Raw genomic sequence first — 12,576 nt, 5'->3', positions numbered from 1 at the left:
GGCATTCTATAGCCGAAAAGGGCATGTACAATTTGCCTTGTCAATGAGAAAGTTGAGGGGGTCGAATTTTAGATATTCACACTCATCATTGCTGAAACCAATTGACAAAGTATCAAAATGACAGACTTGGTTCAGTTGAAAAACGGTAAGCTGTATCATTTAGAACAAAAGGGAACAACTCAAGGCCCTATTGCACTTTTTGTTCATGGTCTAGGTGGGAATTTACACTTTTTCGATGCTATCATCGCCTTGGGAAAATTGGAAGAAAATCATAATATCATTCTAATTGACTGGGAAGGTCACGGTCTCACACCAATGTCAAACAATGAGAAACTCAGTGTCAATAGTTTGGTAGAAGATATTCGTTACTTGTTGGATTACTTGGAAATTTCGAAATCTGTCCCTATCGTGCTTTTCGGTCATAGCCTGGGCGGGCTTATTGCAACCACATTTGCAGCTTTGGACGAATACAACGTCGAGAAATTAATACTGCTTGGACCCGTACAGGCTCTAGGTGCAGCTGGGCAAGAAGCCATGCGAGCAAGAGCGCAGTTGGTAGAACGTAAGGGTATGTCCAGTATCGTGAATACAATCTGTCAAGTAGGATTGTCGGAGCAAAGTAAGAATCAAAATCCTCTTTGTATCGCTTTTGTTCGACAGTCAATCATGTTAACAAACAGCCTAGGGTATAGCAATGCCTGTAAAGCTTTGGCTTCTGCACATGACCCTAATTATGGCTCTATCAAAGCTGCCACGCTTATTATATCTGGAAGTGACGATAAGACGGCGCCTCCTCCTAGTATAGCGAAACTCAGCAAAGCCATAAGCCAGACAACGAAAGTACATCAGGTGGAGGACATAGGTCATTGGCATGCCATTGAAAATCCCGCAGCAGTGTCACAGGCGATCTGTACTTTCCTCTTTAATGCTTAACCACACAAACAGTCTTTTCATATTTCGATAGTATACCCATGTGTCAATAAAATCTGCTATTCTACCCTCCAGCTTGATTTCAATTCTCTTGGTGGCCGCGGAAACGGATTGTTTAGATACGAATCTGTCTTTCCGATGAGAAGACTAGATTTATATGCTAAAAGATGCTCTTCACGATGAACTTCAGTTAGAGAAAAATGTCAGATGTTTAGTCATACTCTTTTATACATTTGCTGCAAAGAGCCCTTTTTGAAACTCACAGAGTTCAAACTGAGGATTGAAAAGCGAACAGAAAAGGTTTAGCTCGTTCTTCACCTCGTCTGTCAAATTCTTAGAACTTTACCTGCCAGTCGCACTGCTTGCCAGCAAAAGCTTTGATGACTTCTGGTCCACCCGGATGGACCTGAAGGGTGAAAAATACATGGAATAAATACGTTAAAAATTATGTGTTAAAAAGTTGGTCATACTCACTTGCTGCAGAAACTCCGTTACATCGTAAATATCGTGTCCAATCACGATCCCTGTTTGTCATCATCTGTAAGACTTGGTAAACCCACCAACAGATTAGTTCTCTCTTACTTACAGACATACTGAGAATCTTCTCCGTTTTGCTTTGCGATTTCGGAATGCGAATAGACTTTGACTTTCGATGGAATCTCAAGTTTATTTAGATGCTTTGAACTCTTATCTGAAGGATTATATGAGTCTAATGGTTGGATCGTGTCCTCACCTTTATTCCTTCGCCATCCCATCTTACTAATTGGAGTTAATGGTGGTCTCGTCTAAACCAGACGAGAAGCGTGTGCACTGAATAAGATATCTTCAATCCATCTTACCCCGCAAATTGCGAAGCCAAACAGTGCCGTGCCGTGCCCGCAATAAAAAGGTCTAATTTTCTCTAGAGACGGATCCGATGCTCTCGCTATAAATGAAAGAGATATAGAGTAGAATCTCATTTACAACATATCAAAGCAAGTCGAATCATAAGTCTTGTATCCTTTGATCGTTGTAAAGGCAAACGATTGGGTAGCGCTGAGCATGCTCTTTAAACGCCTAAGATGCTCATGCGTCTACATTGCTTTGCATATGAAAAAGTAAGCAGGTAAACTGCCTAACCCCACTACCTTAAGTGTTTATATTTAAAGTAAAGCTACATTTCTAGGGCAACTCCCTTATATTTTATCATCATTTCCTATCTCTCTCTCACAAGGACCCAGATGGCAATTATCAATACAAAAGCTATAGAAGCAAATCAAGAGGCAGAACAAAGCTCAAGACGTAGAGAGGCGGAAGAGTATGCTGCCAGGAATGATACATTATGGACGCAAGCGCCTCCAGCATATGAAGAAGTTGCAAGTATAACGACAAGCAGGGGGAATAATGATGTACTTTGCCAGCCTATTCAAGGTCCTTCTTGGTCAGAAGTAGAAAATGTTCCACAAAAAGTATGGCTTTCGCCTCATATTCCACAATACACCTGTAGCGCATCATTTTCCCTATCAGCAAGCACTGCAACGTTTATAAGAGCAAATGGGACGGGGTATAATGGTTGGCTTCGGATAGGATCTTCAAGTGAGCTTAGAGAAGATGAATGGAAATCGATACATGGTGATGCGGGAATGAATAGAATCGGTGTTGTCATACAAGCGAGGTTCACGCATAGAGACCTTCTTGATCTGATCAGCTTAAACAAGACGAGAGAGGAAAGGGACAATCAAATTATAAGCGAAGGTATCAGCTTACAATCAGGAGAGATGGGAACAAGGATCAATAGATTTGTAAACCTCACAATCATAGCTTACCTTCCTGAACCGATCTACCGCACTCCCGTCGGCTTGGCCAGAGATGGGAGTTCGTATATTCCCGGCTTGGATCTGTTTACCGATAATCTACAAATAATCTTCGATGGATCAAATTCATCCTCCAAATTATCTTTTTCTAAAATTGTTGCAAATACAAGAATACCGGGTATTACTTTAAGGATGAACTTATTGGCAAATGAGTCTATCGTCTTACTCTCTTCTTTAGGCCAAATTTCCGATTTTCTTTCGTCAAAAACATCTACACTTACAATCGCAGCCCCAAAGATTTCAATTGTTTCGCAAAATGGCTCGATTCAACTCTCGACAATCATAGCTGTTGATGAAGTCAATCTTTCGACTATAAATGGAGGTATAAATGTCACTCAAGTTGCGGTAGCGAAAAAGGTGTCTTGTGCAAGCCGAGAAGGCTCTTTGAGAGGACAATTTAGTGCATATGACAACCTTTCGCTCAAGACTACTACAGCAATGGTCGAAGTTGACGTGATTGCGAGTAGAGATACTTATAAAGAGCGTCTGAGAAGTAGTGGTCTATTAGCGATCCTAGATCCTAGCAAAGAACAGGAAATCCTTGCAGAACAATCATGCACGACATCTTGGCGAAAGTTGCAAGTAGCGGCATTCACTCAAGTAGGATCAACGTCTGTAAAGTTTATAGATCAAGATACAGAAACGCAATTGTTATCCGAAGTAACAAGTATGACGGGCTTGGTGAATGTTGCACATTCGAGTGCATTTCAAGGCAAAGTTGAATTTGAAACTACGATTGGAACGATTGCCGTTCATGATTCTTTTGATGAATCTGAACAAAAACGAAAAGCATTTGAAATTGATATCGGTCATAGTGAAGCAAAAGTAGGTAAATACGTACAAGGTAGAGTGTTTTCTGTGGATCCCGGTTGGGACGCTGTTGGGCCTGATCGTCAGCATGCATTCCCGTTATCGTACTCTCGTATGTACAGCAACATTGGTAGGATCGAAAGCTCTTTTGATTGATTTTTTCAGAGTGGCGGCAGACCTTGTTCTACTCCTACTATTGTATTTTCACGAGAGATGTTTGTATTATTATAACTGAAGGGCATTCTGGAAAAATTTATGGCTTATTTACCAAACTCATCACCATAGAGTGAAAGTAGTATAAATTTTATGTATTGTGGTGGCTGTCAAACCGTATCTTTACATTTTTGGTATTCTACATGCATGATATACCTGGTCCTCCTCTATTGATTAGTTTGTTTTCCTTTCTTATTCGGTTTCCTTCTCCCTACCTCCCAACCATGATCACATCCTAAAACCGTGCTTTGTCCTTTGATGTTGTGCGCAATTATCACTACGTGTAAAACGTGCATGGCAGCCTTGATGAGGACATTGAAAGGGTTTGTTATTATCATGGGTAAGAATGTGCCTTCGAACGTGAAATTGCCTTGCAAAAACCTTTCCGCAGCCAGGATGTGGGCAAACGTAACGTCCGGAATTGCTTTCCCTTGCGGGTCCATGTTTCGATGACTCTCCTCCGCTGTGCGAGTCATGGTTACTGGAAGTCGTATCTTGACTCAAAGCCGAATCACGTCGTTGAACGTCATGAGAGGGCTCATCTGTGCTTCGCTGTTTCCCTTTCGACAAATTATTCGAAGTTTGATCATCTTGACCGTCTAGCGGGTCTTCCATCTTTGCTTTCACTCGGTCTGACTGGGGATACATCTCAGCCATCAATAGCCCAACCGAGAAAAAACCTAGATTATCGGCATTTGATACTGTAGCTGGATCTTCTTCCGAAGCGGCACTAAGGCTAAAGTCCATGTCCACGTCTTCAGGCTCCGGGATGGCTGTTGCGATAGGATTGGTGTCTTCAGACGACGTCTCTGTCGGTGAAAAGGTCAGATACTTGCCCACTTCACTTGATGGAGAATCGATCTGAATGGGAGCAAAGAGTGCTTCTGTTTGACTGGCTTGGACAATTGCATCTTCGCTTGCACTGCATGTGTTCCGCTTGGACAGAGAGTCATAAAGATGCTCTAGCTGTTTCTTTCTGGAATCCAAACGTCTTTGCCATAATGGTATGAGACTTAGCCGCTTTCTCGGTGGTACTGTCCCCGTGATGGGATCAGTTTCTGAGGCAATCATGGCAACCTTTGTTTGTGACATGCACAAGTAAAGCAAATCTAGCTGCTTTCTTTTTGCATTCAATCGACGTTGCCATATCGGCTTGGATTCTACTGTTTGTGTTGTGGGTATTTTTGTATAAATTGGTTTTGATGATGATGTTGAAATCTGATCATTTTTGCTAATTGACATTAATTGTTTTGGCAAAAATACCGTCGAGTTTTGCAGGCTGAGTCCATGCCCCCAGTGGCAGAAACACTGACTCGGATGATCTGGTTGTCCGCAATACAAAGTCAACTTGTATAACTATACGATGTGAAGGCGTCCCTATTCAAAAAAAAGGAATGAGCGCCTTACACGCTTAAGAACAAACTCTGTGTTCGATGGGGAGAAGGAGTGGCCATTGTTCTCCAACAAGATCGCTCTATATATATCTTCTTCTCAAAAGCAAATTCAAGCCCAATCCTGTTGATTTTCCCCAACGATTTGTTCTCCTCTGAAAAAGTTGATGCAAAAATTCGAATCCTTGAAAGATGTATCAAAAAAGCCGACTATTCACCTATCTGGAAGTTTCCAGAGTCAGAGGAGCTCTCTCGGCAAGAAGAAAGTACCGTAAAGTGCTGCAACCGTAACTTTAAAAAACCTTATTCTCCACTTTCTCAAGCGAATAAATCCACTAGAATTCTTGTTTTTGAACTACGTATGTACATTTAGCGTGCTATGGTGGCTGTGATCGATTGCTTTTTGTGGTCTAGACCTTTTGTTGGTTTTCAAAGCTGCCGTAAAAGACCCTATATTTCGCTTCTTGAGCATTTGTTGTTCCTAGGGAACTTTTTTTTCGTTGGCCGAATCCGAATACAAGACATCTTGCATGCAATTCTCTCCATGTGCTCTGCCTGGTGAGGCAATTCTAGCGCGCACTATTCTTCGTATGATCACTAAAAAGATCAATGACGTCATCATACACTCAACCTACATACCAATATCATTGACGGTCGCATGGCCTTCGGTCCGTTTGGAACGACACTAGTGTCAGGACTCTTATCAGTCGGAAACAATTCGGCTAAGGAAAAAGTCTGGACCTTTTGATTTAGTGTGAAAATTGTTTTCAATTACGCTAATAAATACAATTGACAGGTTAGAGGATTGATTGAATTTCAAATTTATAAAGGGGATAGACTTAATCTGCTGGGGTGAAAATATTGTCTTAGAGCATAGAACGGATACGATTGCGAATACGAACGTATATTGGAGAGATTTTCGACATTTCTTTCTCGCTATCGATAGCCATGACTGCATGATTATATTCGAAAGCCTTGAGAATTTCAAAATAGATGACGGCCGAAATTGAACCAGAAAGTGGTGCGATCCAATATATCCAATGGATACCTGGAAAGTGACCAGAAATGACGGCAGGACCAAAAGCTCTTGAAGGATTAACAGCACAACCTGTCCATGGTAAAAGGAATAGATGGATAGCAAACAAAGCTAAACCAATTCCAACAGGTGCAATAAAAGTTGCTCTATGTTTTTCAACAGCCAACAATAATACAACAAAAACTAGAATTGCTGTTCCTAACATTTCCAAGAAGAACCCTTGTGCGATACTGACGTCCGTAAGAGAATTATTTACTGTATCCACTCCGTGATTGCCTGGTGTTAAAGCAAGAACTAAAGCAGCTGCTATAGTTCCACCTAAAATTTGTACGATAGCCAAAACAACAGCACGAATGGAAGTTAAAACACCAACAAGCCAAAGAGCCAACGTGATTGCAGGATTAAACAAACCTCCAGTAATACGAAAGAATGCCCATGCAGTCACCGTAAGACTTAGACCAAACGATGTTGCAATCACCAGAACAGTCGTTCCATCCAAGGTGCGATGCAGATCGTCCTAATTTAGCTGTCTTTGCTGCACCTTCCGCTAGAAAGAGGAATATCGTCGTTCCAATCAATTCTCCCAACGCTGTGGAGATATGCAGTCGGATAGCTGACGGTGTCTTAGCAATATTACTTGGCGATGCCATTTCCACATCATTTTTGGAATGGGACATCGTTCGTGAAGTGTTGAGATCGAATAATAAGACAGAGATCCAATTTTATTCTAAGGAACAAGCTATTATGATTCTACGTGCTGGTATTTGAGTTTTATAAATGAAAATCAATCACGATAAAAAGATGTATGAAGGGGCTACGTTATTCAGCTTGGTACAGAAATGACTATCGTCATCAATTTTGCATCTCCATGAAGCTACGGTGAAAAGGGTCATGCTTGCCCCTCAACAATGATATCGTTTTCCAAGGGGCAAAACTTATTGGTCGAGCTAAGGAAAGTCTCTGTATGGTTTAGCGTATGCAGGATAGATAACACAGCCACTCTTTAGGACAGGGTTCTGCATGCATTAGCATGATGAAAGAAATCATTTTGCGGGACCCAACAAAAAAGTTTGCCGGATATGAACGAAAGCACAAACAGAAGACCTTTTCAATCATGGCATGATAAAACCTTTAAACATTCGATAATCACATGACAGTGAGATTGGTATCTTAAAATCATGATACACGGACTATCTAGGAATGAGAGCTGGTATAGGGGAAATTGATAAAAAGTTCGGTTGTTGAGCGGGTGGGAGATCGTTTCAGTAAATTACACGCTGTCTATACTTCTACGGCAGCTTTGTTGTTGACGCTGTCCAAACTTTGATCCTTGCGTCCTTTTCGATATCCACAACAGACTGTCAAAGCCGAAAAGAACAAGAGAGGAATTGAAATCAAGGTGAAATAAAATGCTGGCCCCGGATAAACGACTGAACCTGTTGCTACCTCGTGTAGTTGATGGCGAATGTAGACATAAAAAACAACCTGAACGATAAAAGCTGCCAAAGTGATTAATGTTGCGATCAAATAGACGACTGAAGCAACCAATTCCACAATCAATGACGGAGCAAACGATAAAGCAAATGCAATTACGGAGGCAATTAAAGCAACTGCTGCCGTAAGTAAGCCCCGTGTATAGCTAGACTTGACGCTTGCCGTCTTTGAAGAGTCATTTTTACCAGCCTTGCCTGTAGAAAATTCGGCGGTGTACATGTAGTTCAATGGTCTTGTACATTCACTGAATCGATCAGAATTCAATGCTTCCGTACAGTAGCCCCATAATCCAAACCGAGCTCGATCCAAACCACTTTGATTGTCTGAAGTCAAGTCGACAGCTCCATTCAAGCTATGAGCGCGAACAACATCAAAAGGGGTACTTTTGTGATATGTCGTGGGTGTGCTGACGGTGGTCAATACGAGCAATACGACCGCGACAAAGCTTGTCACTAAAGCCGGGATACGAAAAGCACTGCGGGTCATTTCAAAGTTGATGGCAGAGCTTGGAATGTGGGATATGGTATGGAGTTGCAATGAGCGATTATGTTTAATTCATATATAATTCTGCTTGTTTACATTTGATTATGATCAAAAAAGATATTGTTTGTTAGCAATCTGCAAACAGAAGCTTGCTTCATTCTATGCAAGTCTTCCAATATCCTCCCGGCTCGGGTCGTAGAATTTTCCTTCCTAAGGGGCATGCAGTTAGTGAGACTTCAATTGTAGACTTAAAAGCTTCCGTTCTGCCATGCTCACATTTCCTGCTTTCGTTACTCTTTCTGCACACTGCAAATCATTTAAAGAATTGACATTTGTCAGTTTACCTTTCACAAAAAGTGTTTTGTGCATACGCGTAAAAGAACCACTAGATAAAGAACCCTCTACTTGGAAAATGATGACGTCATGAGAAGGGAGAAAAAAGGCACCGCCACAAACATGTACTTTCCTAGATAGTAACTTTATCCGAGCCGACGATCTGGGCTCTCATGTGGATTGTAATGTGAATTTGCAATGCTGCACGGATGGAGACTTGAATCATAGATGGCATCAAGCAAATTTGGCTAGAACTGAAAGAAGCGGATAGAATAAGGAGCAGGCATATCGGTGCGTCATGACTTGAGACTTCCAACAAAGATATGACGAGCAGATATAAGGAGATAAGAGATTCACGTTATGGTATAAAAAGAACATGTTTCTTTGAATGTTTTTCTGGGTGACGTATATTCTCATCATTTCTCTACCCCACTTCTAAAAATACCATCTTTCAAAATGGAATCATTGAAAAACACAGCGTAGGTAAGAAACAAAATTCAGTGCAATACAATGTACTTACTGTTTCTTTTTGATTATTACTAGCAACTACGTCAAAGACTCCGTGTCTGAGTACTCGTCAACAGCATCAAAGGAAGCTAACAAAGAGGTCGCAAAGGACTCCAACGCCTCCTTGGGAACCCGTGCAGAAGCTGCAAAGGATGCTTTAAGCGAAAAAATTGATGAGCAAAAGAACAGTGCTTCTGCTGAAATCAATAAAGAGAAGGCAAAAAATTAGGTTGCCCCATGAGTGAAAATGTTTCAAGACCTTTTATTACAGTACATCCTTTGTGAATCTCTTTATCCTGAATACATATATAAGTAATATTTACTGAAATGAGTGAGAAAAGGGACCTCGGAGCATCCCGTCGGTACTGAGTGTCTAATGGGATGCCGAAGGTTGTGTGTTTAGCTGGCTCCATTCCGGCTAAGGCCGCCACATATTATCTTGAGCACCCATTCAATCTAATCACTCTGTATCTTGTGTTTATAGATCAAAGCTTCGTTCCCTTTCATTCGGATTATAGCTATTATCAGCGAAGGTAGCCTTGTGCGAGACAAGCGTGGAAGCGGAAGGGGCTTGCATATCGCTCAAGTCTAAGGCTATTGTTCAAACACAGCCACCTACGTAATCAGTATGTTGATACATTCCGCTTCCAGACATTGAGTCCATGCATTGTGACAGACCGATCAAGTACAGAAAAGGTGAGCAAGAATGATGCAGAAATTCGTTGTGGAGAAATATTTTAAAATTGTCCAGGTCCTCCCAATAAGCCGGATAATCATCGTAATGGGCTGGTTCGTTGGGGACTAGTAAGATGTCATTTCTGCTGAACCGTACGTTCATCTGGTTTGATGGGGTGATTCGTATTTCAAATTGGCTTTCAAAGGTCTCGCTTTGAAATATGTTAAATGGGTATCTTGTACATGGACTGAACTGATTCTGCATTCAGAACGCTTCTAGAATCGTAACGGAAGAGTAACATAAGGGGCGAACATGATTCGCTTGCAAGAGGTTTTTCATTGCAGGTACTAGTAGCTTCTAGACAATAGATGACTGAACAAGATGAAGGTAAAAATAAATTGAACCAATCCGTTCCATCAGATTATAAATTTCTCCTTAAGCCTCAAATTAAAGCTCGACACGCTCAAAAGGCATCTAGTCGTCAAAACGAAAGTCACGTCTCCTGAGATTCATAACATCGTCATAGATGCTTCGCTACTATCACAAGAACGCAAGCGAAACTGAATAAATCGCAAGCACTTGTCACCTTACAATAAATATGAATTCGCAATTTCTTTTCTGCAATCTTCTTTACGGCTATGAACAAAGATCGAACGAAAACAAAGCCGAGTACAGTACTGGGATCCAGCCAAACATCTGGACCAATATAGTGGACAGTGATAGAGGTACACAAGATCTGTCTGATCTGCCATCATTCGGTTTCGTTTCCGATCCAAAGTCTCACATTCAGTCAGACATACCTCCATCACATGAACAAGCTGGGCAGACTGATGCTCTTAATTCGCAGATAGGAGCAGCATCAGAATCAAATGACCTCACCTCTACCTTACCGCTACCGCCTGAATCTTTGTATCCTTTCTCGCTTTTCTTGCAAGATCTAGAATGTATGCTCAGCACCAACATGGATGACCCTTCCCACCAATTGATATTCCCCAACACCCTTGGCCTGATGGTTGATCAAAGCGAGCATCTTCAAGTGAATGCATTGCGGTGTCAGCATGATGACCTTTGCGTATCTCCCACACAAGTGGAGAGTACACATAATCTGTCGTCATTCTATACACCACCACAGCAAAATACTTTTACAGCAAGTACAACGGAGAATAGCCTTTACAGATCTGCTTCCATTTCACTTTCTCCAAAAAATGACGACAGAAAAAGCTCAGAACAAAGGCAACCATCACATAGCACAAACGCATGTGAACGAAAATCAAATGTTGGACCGGTTCGTCATCTATGCCCATACGTAGGATGCAATAAGCATTTCAGTTCAATTGCACATGCACGCAGGCATTGTCGTATCCATAAAGAGCTGCCACCACATCGATGCTCCTATCAAGGCTGTCATGCCTCCTTTTCACGAAGAGATAACTGTATACAACATCAAAAGCGTCGCCACGGGTACCGTTCCAAGGGTCTGCGGCTGTGTTGAGTGCATGCAACAGATGTAGAATAGACTGAACATCCTTTAGTCCTCGCATGGCGACCCTGAAGGATTGCTTCTATGAATGGGATTGTTATATATAATCATATTAACTCATTGTATAAGACTGTCATCCGATTCATGTGTGACTCTTGGGTGTGTTCTTCGATAGTATTGTTAATCTTGAATGTATGCGCCCCGCGTTGACGATGAATGGTAAATTGACTCGTGGTGCTGCGCTAGGGGACGCACGCGATCAAGCGGCGTTGAAGTGGAGTGAGTGTTGGTCTTGTTTCTCCTCAATCATCTTTGTCCCAAACATGTCAAACGTCCCTACAATCTTGCTGTGTAGAGACATACCGAGCACACTTCTCAAAAATGCAGAGGAGAAGGGCTTAATTCAGATCATTCGACGATCAGAGGACGGACCCGCTCCAAAAGAATGGATTAGAAGCAATATCACAAATGCAAATGCAATCATTGTCACACTAACCGAACCTCTATCTGAGGAAATGATTGAAGCAGGAAAGAAGCTACAAGTTGTTAGTACGATGAGCGTGGGAACAGATCATATCGATACCAACGCAATACAGAAACGTTCAATTAAACTTGGTACAACCCCTGATGTCTTGGACGATGCAGTTGCTGATTTAACTTTGTTGTTAACTTTGGCAGCTATGCGCAACCTTTCATATGCCTCTCGAATCGTTCAACAAGGTCAATGGTCTAAGCATCCTTGGTCACCTTTGGCATTTTGTGGTCCTTCTTTACGTGGTAAAACGATTGGATTTGTTGGATTTGGAAACATTGCTCAAACCGTTGCTTCTCTTATGCTTATGTTTCAACCGGGACGGATATTGTACACAACATCAAAACCGAAGCCGTTTGACATTCAGTCGCCCGATTTTAGCCGACTGAGGGAGAGAGCTTCGGCCAGCTCCGATATTGAGATTCGCAATGTACCAGATTTGCAGCAGCTTGCCAAGGAATCCGATGTGGTCATTACTCTTACCAGCCTCAACCCATCTACCAAACATTTGATTGACGAAAAATTCTTGTCAAGCATGAAAAGATCAGCATACTTAATCAACACTGCACGAGGTCCGATTGTCGATACTATAGCCCTGGCACAAGCGTTGGAAAGTGGTCAAATTGCAGGAGCAGGCTTGGATGTTTTAGAGGGAGAACCAAATATTTCATCAGAACATCCTTTACTACAAGAATCTTGTCGTGATCGTGTTTTGATTTTGCCGCACATCGGAAGTGCAACAAATGAGGCTAGACAAGCAATGGCAGATCTGTGCGTCAAACATGTGCTAGATCAGTTCTCAGTCTCATTGTGACGAATGACAGTTGCCTGCGAATCT

General features: G+C 41.8%; 8 protein-coding genes across 8 annotated transcripts; 5 read left to right on the top strand and 3 right to left on the bottom strand.

Moving 5' to 3' along the window:
* Positions 1–117: 117 nt before the first annotated feature.
* FA14DRAFT_182759 (alpha/beta-hydrolase) lies at positions 118–933 on the top strand (the record flags this gene model as incomplete). The annotated part of the gene is made up of 1 exon (XM_025501244.1): positions 118–933. One exon carries the CDS (start codon positions 118–120, stop codon positions 931–933), a length of 816 nt encoding a protein of 271 aa, XP_025351711.1.
* A 1,086-nt stretch (positions 934–2,019) lies between these two features.
* FA14DRAFT_95270 (uncharacterized protein) lies at positions 2,020–3,861 on the top strand. The gene has a single exon (XM_025503119.1). The coding sequence runs from the start codon at positions 2,151–2,153 to the stop codon at positions 3,747–3,749; it is 1,599 nt and encodes a 532-aa protein (XP_025351710.1). The 5' UTR covers positions 2,020–2,150; the 3' UTR covers positions 3,750–3,861.
* A 194-nt stretch (positions 3,862–4,055) lies between these two features.
* Positions 4,056–4,217, bottom strand: FA14DRAFT_108510 (uncharacterized protein; the record flags this gene model as incomplete). Its single annotated transcript, XM_025495841.1, has 1 exon — positions 4,056–4,217. A coding segment is annotated over one exon (162 nt), but the record flags the coding sequence as incomplete, so codon positions are not given.
* A 1,846-nt stretch (positions 4,218–6,063) lies between these two features.
* FA14DRAFT_166140 (aquaporin-like protein) lies at positions 6,064–6,894 on the bottom strand (the record flags this gene model as incomplete). The annotated part of the gene is made up of 2 exons (XM_025500004.1): positions 6,064–6,750; positions 6,871–6,894. The coding sequence occupies 2 exons, from the start codon at positions 6,892–6,894 to the stop codon at positions 6,064–6,066; spliced, it is 711 nt and encodes a 236-aa protein (XP_025351708.1).
* Positions 6,895–7,257: 363 nt separating this feature from the next.
* Positions 7,258–8,697, bottom strand: FA14DRAFT_95740 (uncharacterized protein). Its single transcript, XM_025503122.1, has 2 exons — positions 8,487–8,697; positions 7,258–8,420 (listed from the first exon to the last, which is right to left on the bottom strand). The coding sequence occupies exon 2, from the start codon at positions 8,211–8,213 to the stop codon at positions 7,515–7,517; it is 699 nt and encodes a 232-aa protein (XP_025351707.1). The 5' UTR covers positions 8,214–8,420; positions 8,487–8,697; the 3' UTR covers positions 7,258–7,514.
* On the top strand, positions 8,607–9,640 carry FA14DRAFT_95294 (uncharacterized protein). The gene is made up of 2 exons (XM_025503120.1): positions 8,607–9,022; positions 9,087–9,640. Exons 1-2 carry the CDS (start codon positions 9,000–9,002, stop codon positions 9,277–9,279), a joined length of 216 nt encoding a protein of 71 aa, XP_025351706.1. The 5' UTR covers positions 8,607–8,999; the 3' UTR covers positions 9,280–9,640.
* A 1,095-nt stretch (positions 9,641–10,735) lies between these two features.
* On the top strand, positions 10,736–11,218 carry FA14DRAFT_128251 (uncharacterized protein; the record flags this gene model as incomplete). The annotated part of the gene is made up of 1 exon (XM_025496842.1): positions 10,736–11,218. The coding sequence occupies one exon, from the start codon at positions 10,736–10,738 to the stop codon at positions 11,216–11,218; it is 483 nt and encodes a 160-aa protein (XP_025351705.1).
* A 311-nt stretch (positions 11,219–11,529) lies between these two features.
* Positions 11,530–12,552, top strand: FA14DRAFT_128303 (uncharacterized protein; the record flags this gene model as incomplete). The annotated part of the gene is made up of 1 exon (XM_025496845.1): positions 11,530–12,552. The coding sequence occupies one exon, from the start codon at positions 11,530–11,532 to the stop codon at positions 12,550–12,552; it is 1,023 nt and encodes a 340-aa protein (XP_025351704.1).
* Between the last annotated feature and the right edge of the window lie 24 nt (positions 12,553–12,576).

Source organism: Meira miltonrushii (genome assembly GCF_003144205.1).
Source record: "Meira miltonrushii strain MCA 3882 unplaced genomic scaffold FA14scaffold_8, whole genome shotgun sequence".
NCBI lineage: Eukaryota > Fungi > Basidiomycota > Exobasidiomycetes > Exobasidiales > Brachybasidiaceae > Meira > Meira miltonrushii.
The sequence above is the reverse complement of the archived record's forward strand: the minus strand, read 5'-3'. Positions and strand labels throughout refer to the sequence as shown.

Bases quoted from the DNA above. Each gene is read 5' to 3' on its own strand.
- FA14DRAFT_95270 (XM_025503119.1), top strand. From the start codon at position 2,151: ATGGCAATTATCAATACAAAAGCTATAGAAGCAAATCAAGAGGCAGAA.
- FA14DRAFT_95740 (XM_025503122.1), bottom strand. From the start codon at position 8,213: ATGACCCGCAGTGCTTTTCGTATCCCGGCTTTAGTGACAAGCTTTGTC.
- FA14DRAFT_95294 (XM_025503120.1), top strand. From the start codon at position 9,000: ATGGAATCATTGAAAAACACAGC. The intron at 9,023-9,086 runs GTAGGTAAGAAA...GATTATTACTAG, and splicing joins GAATCATTGAAAAACACAGC to CAACTACGTCAAAGACTCCG.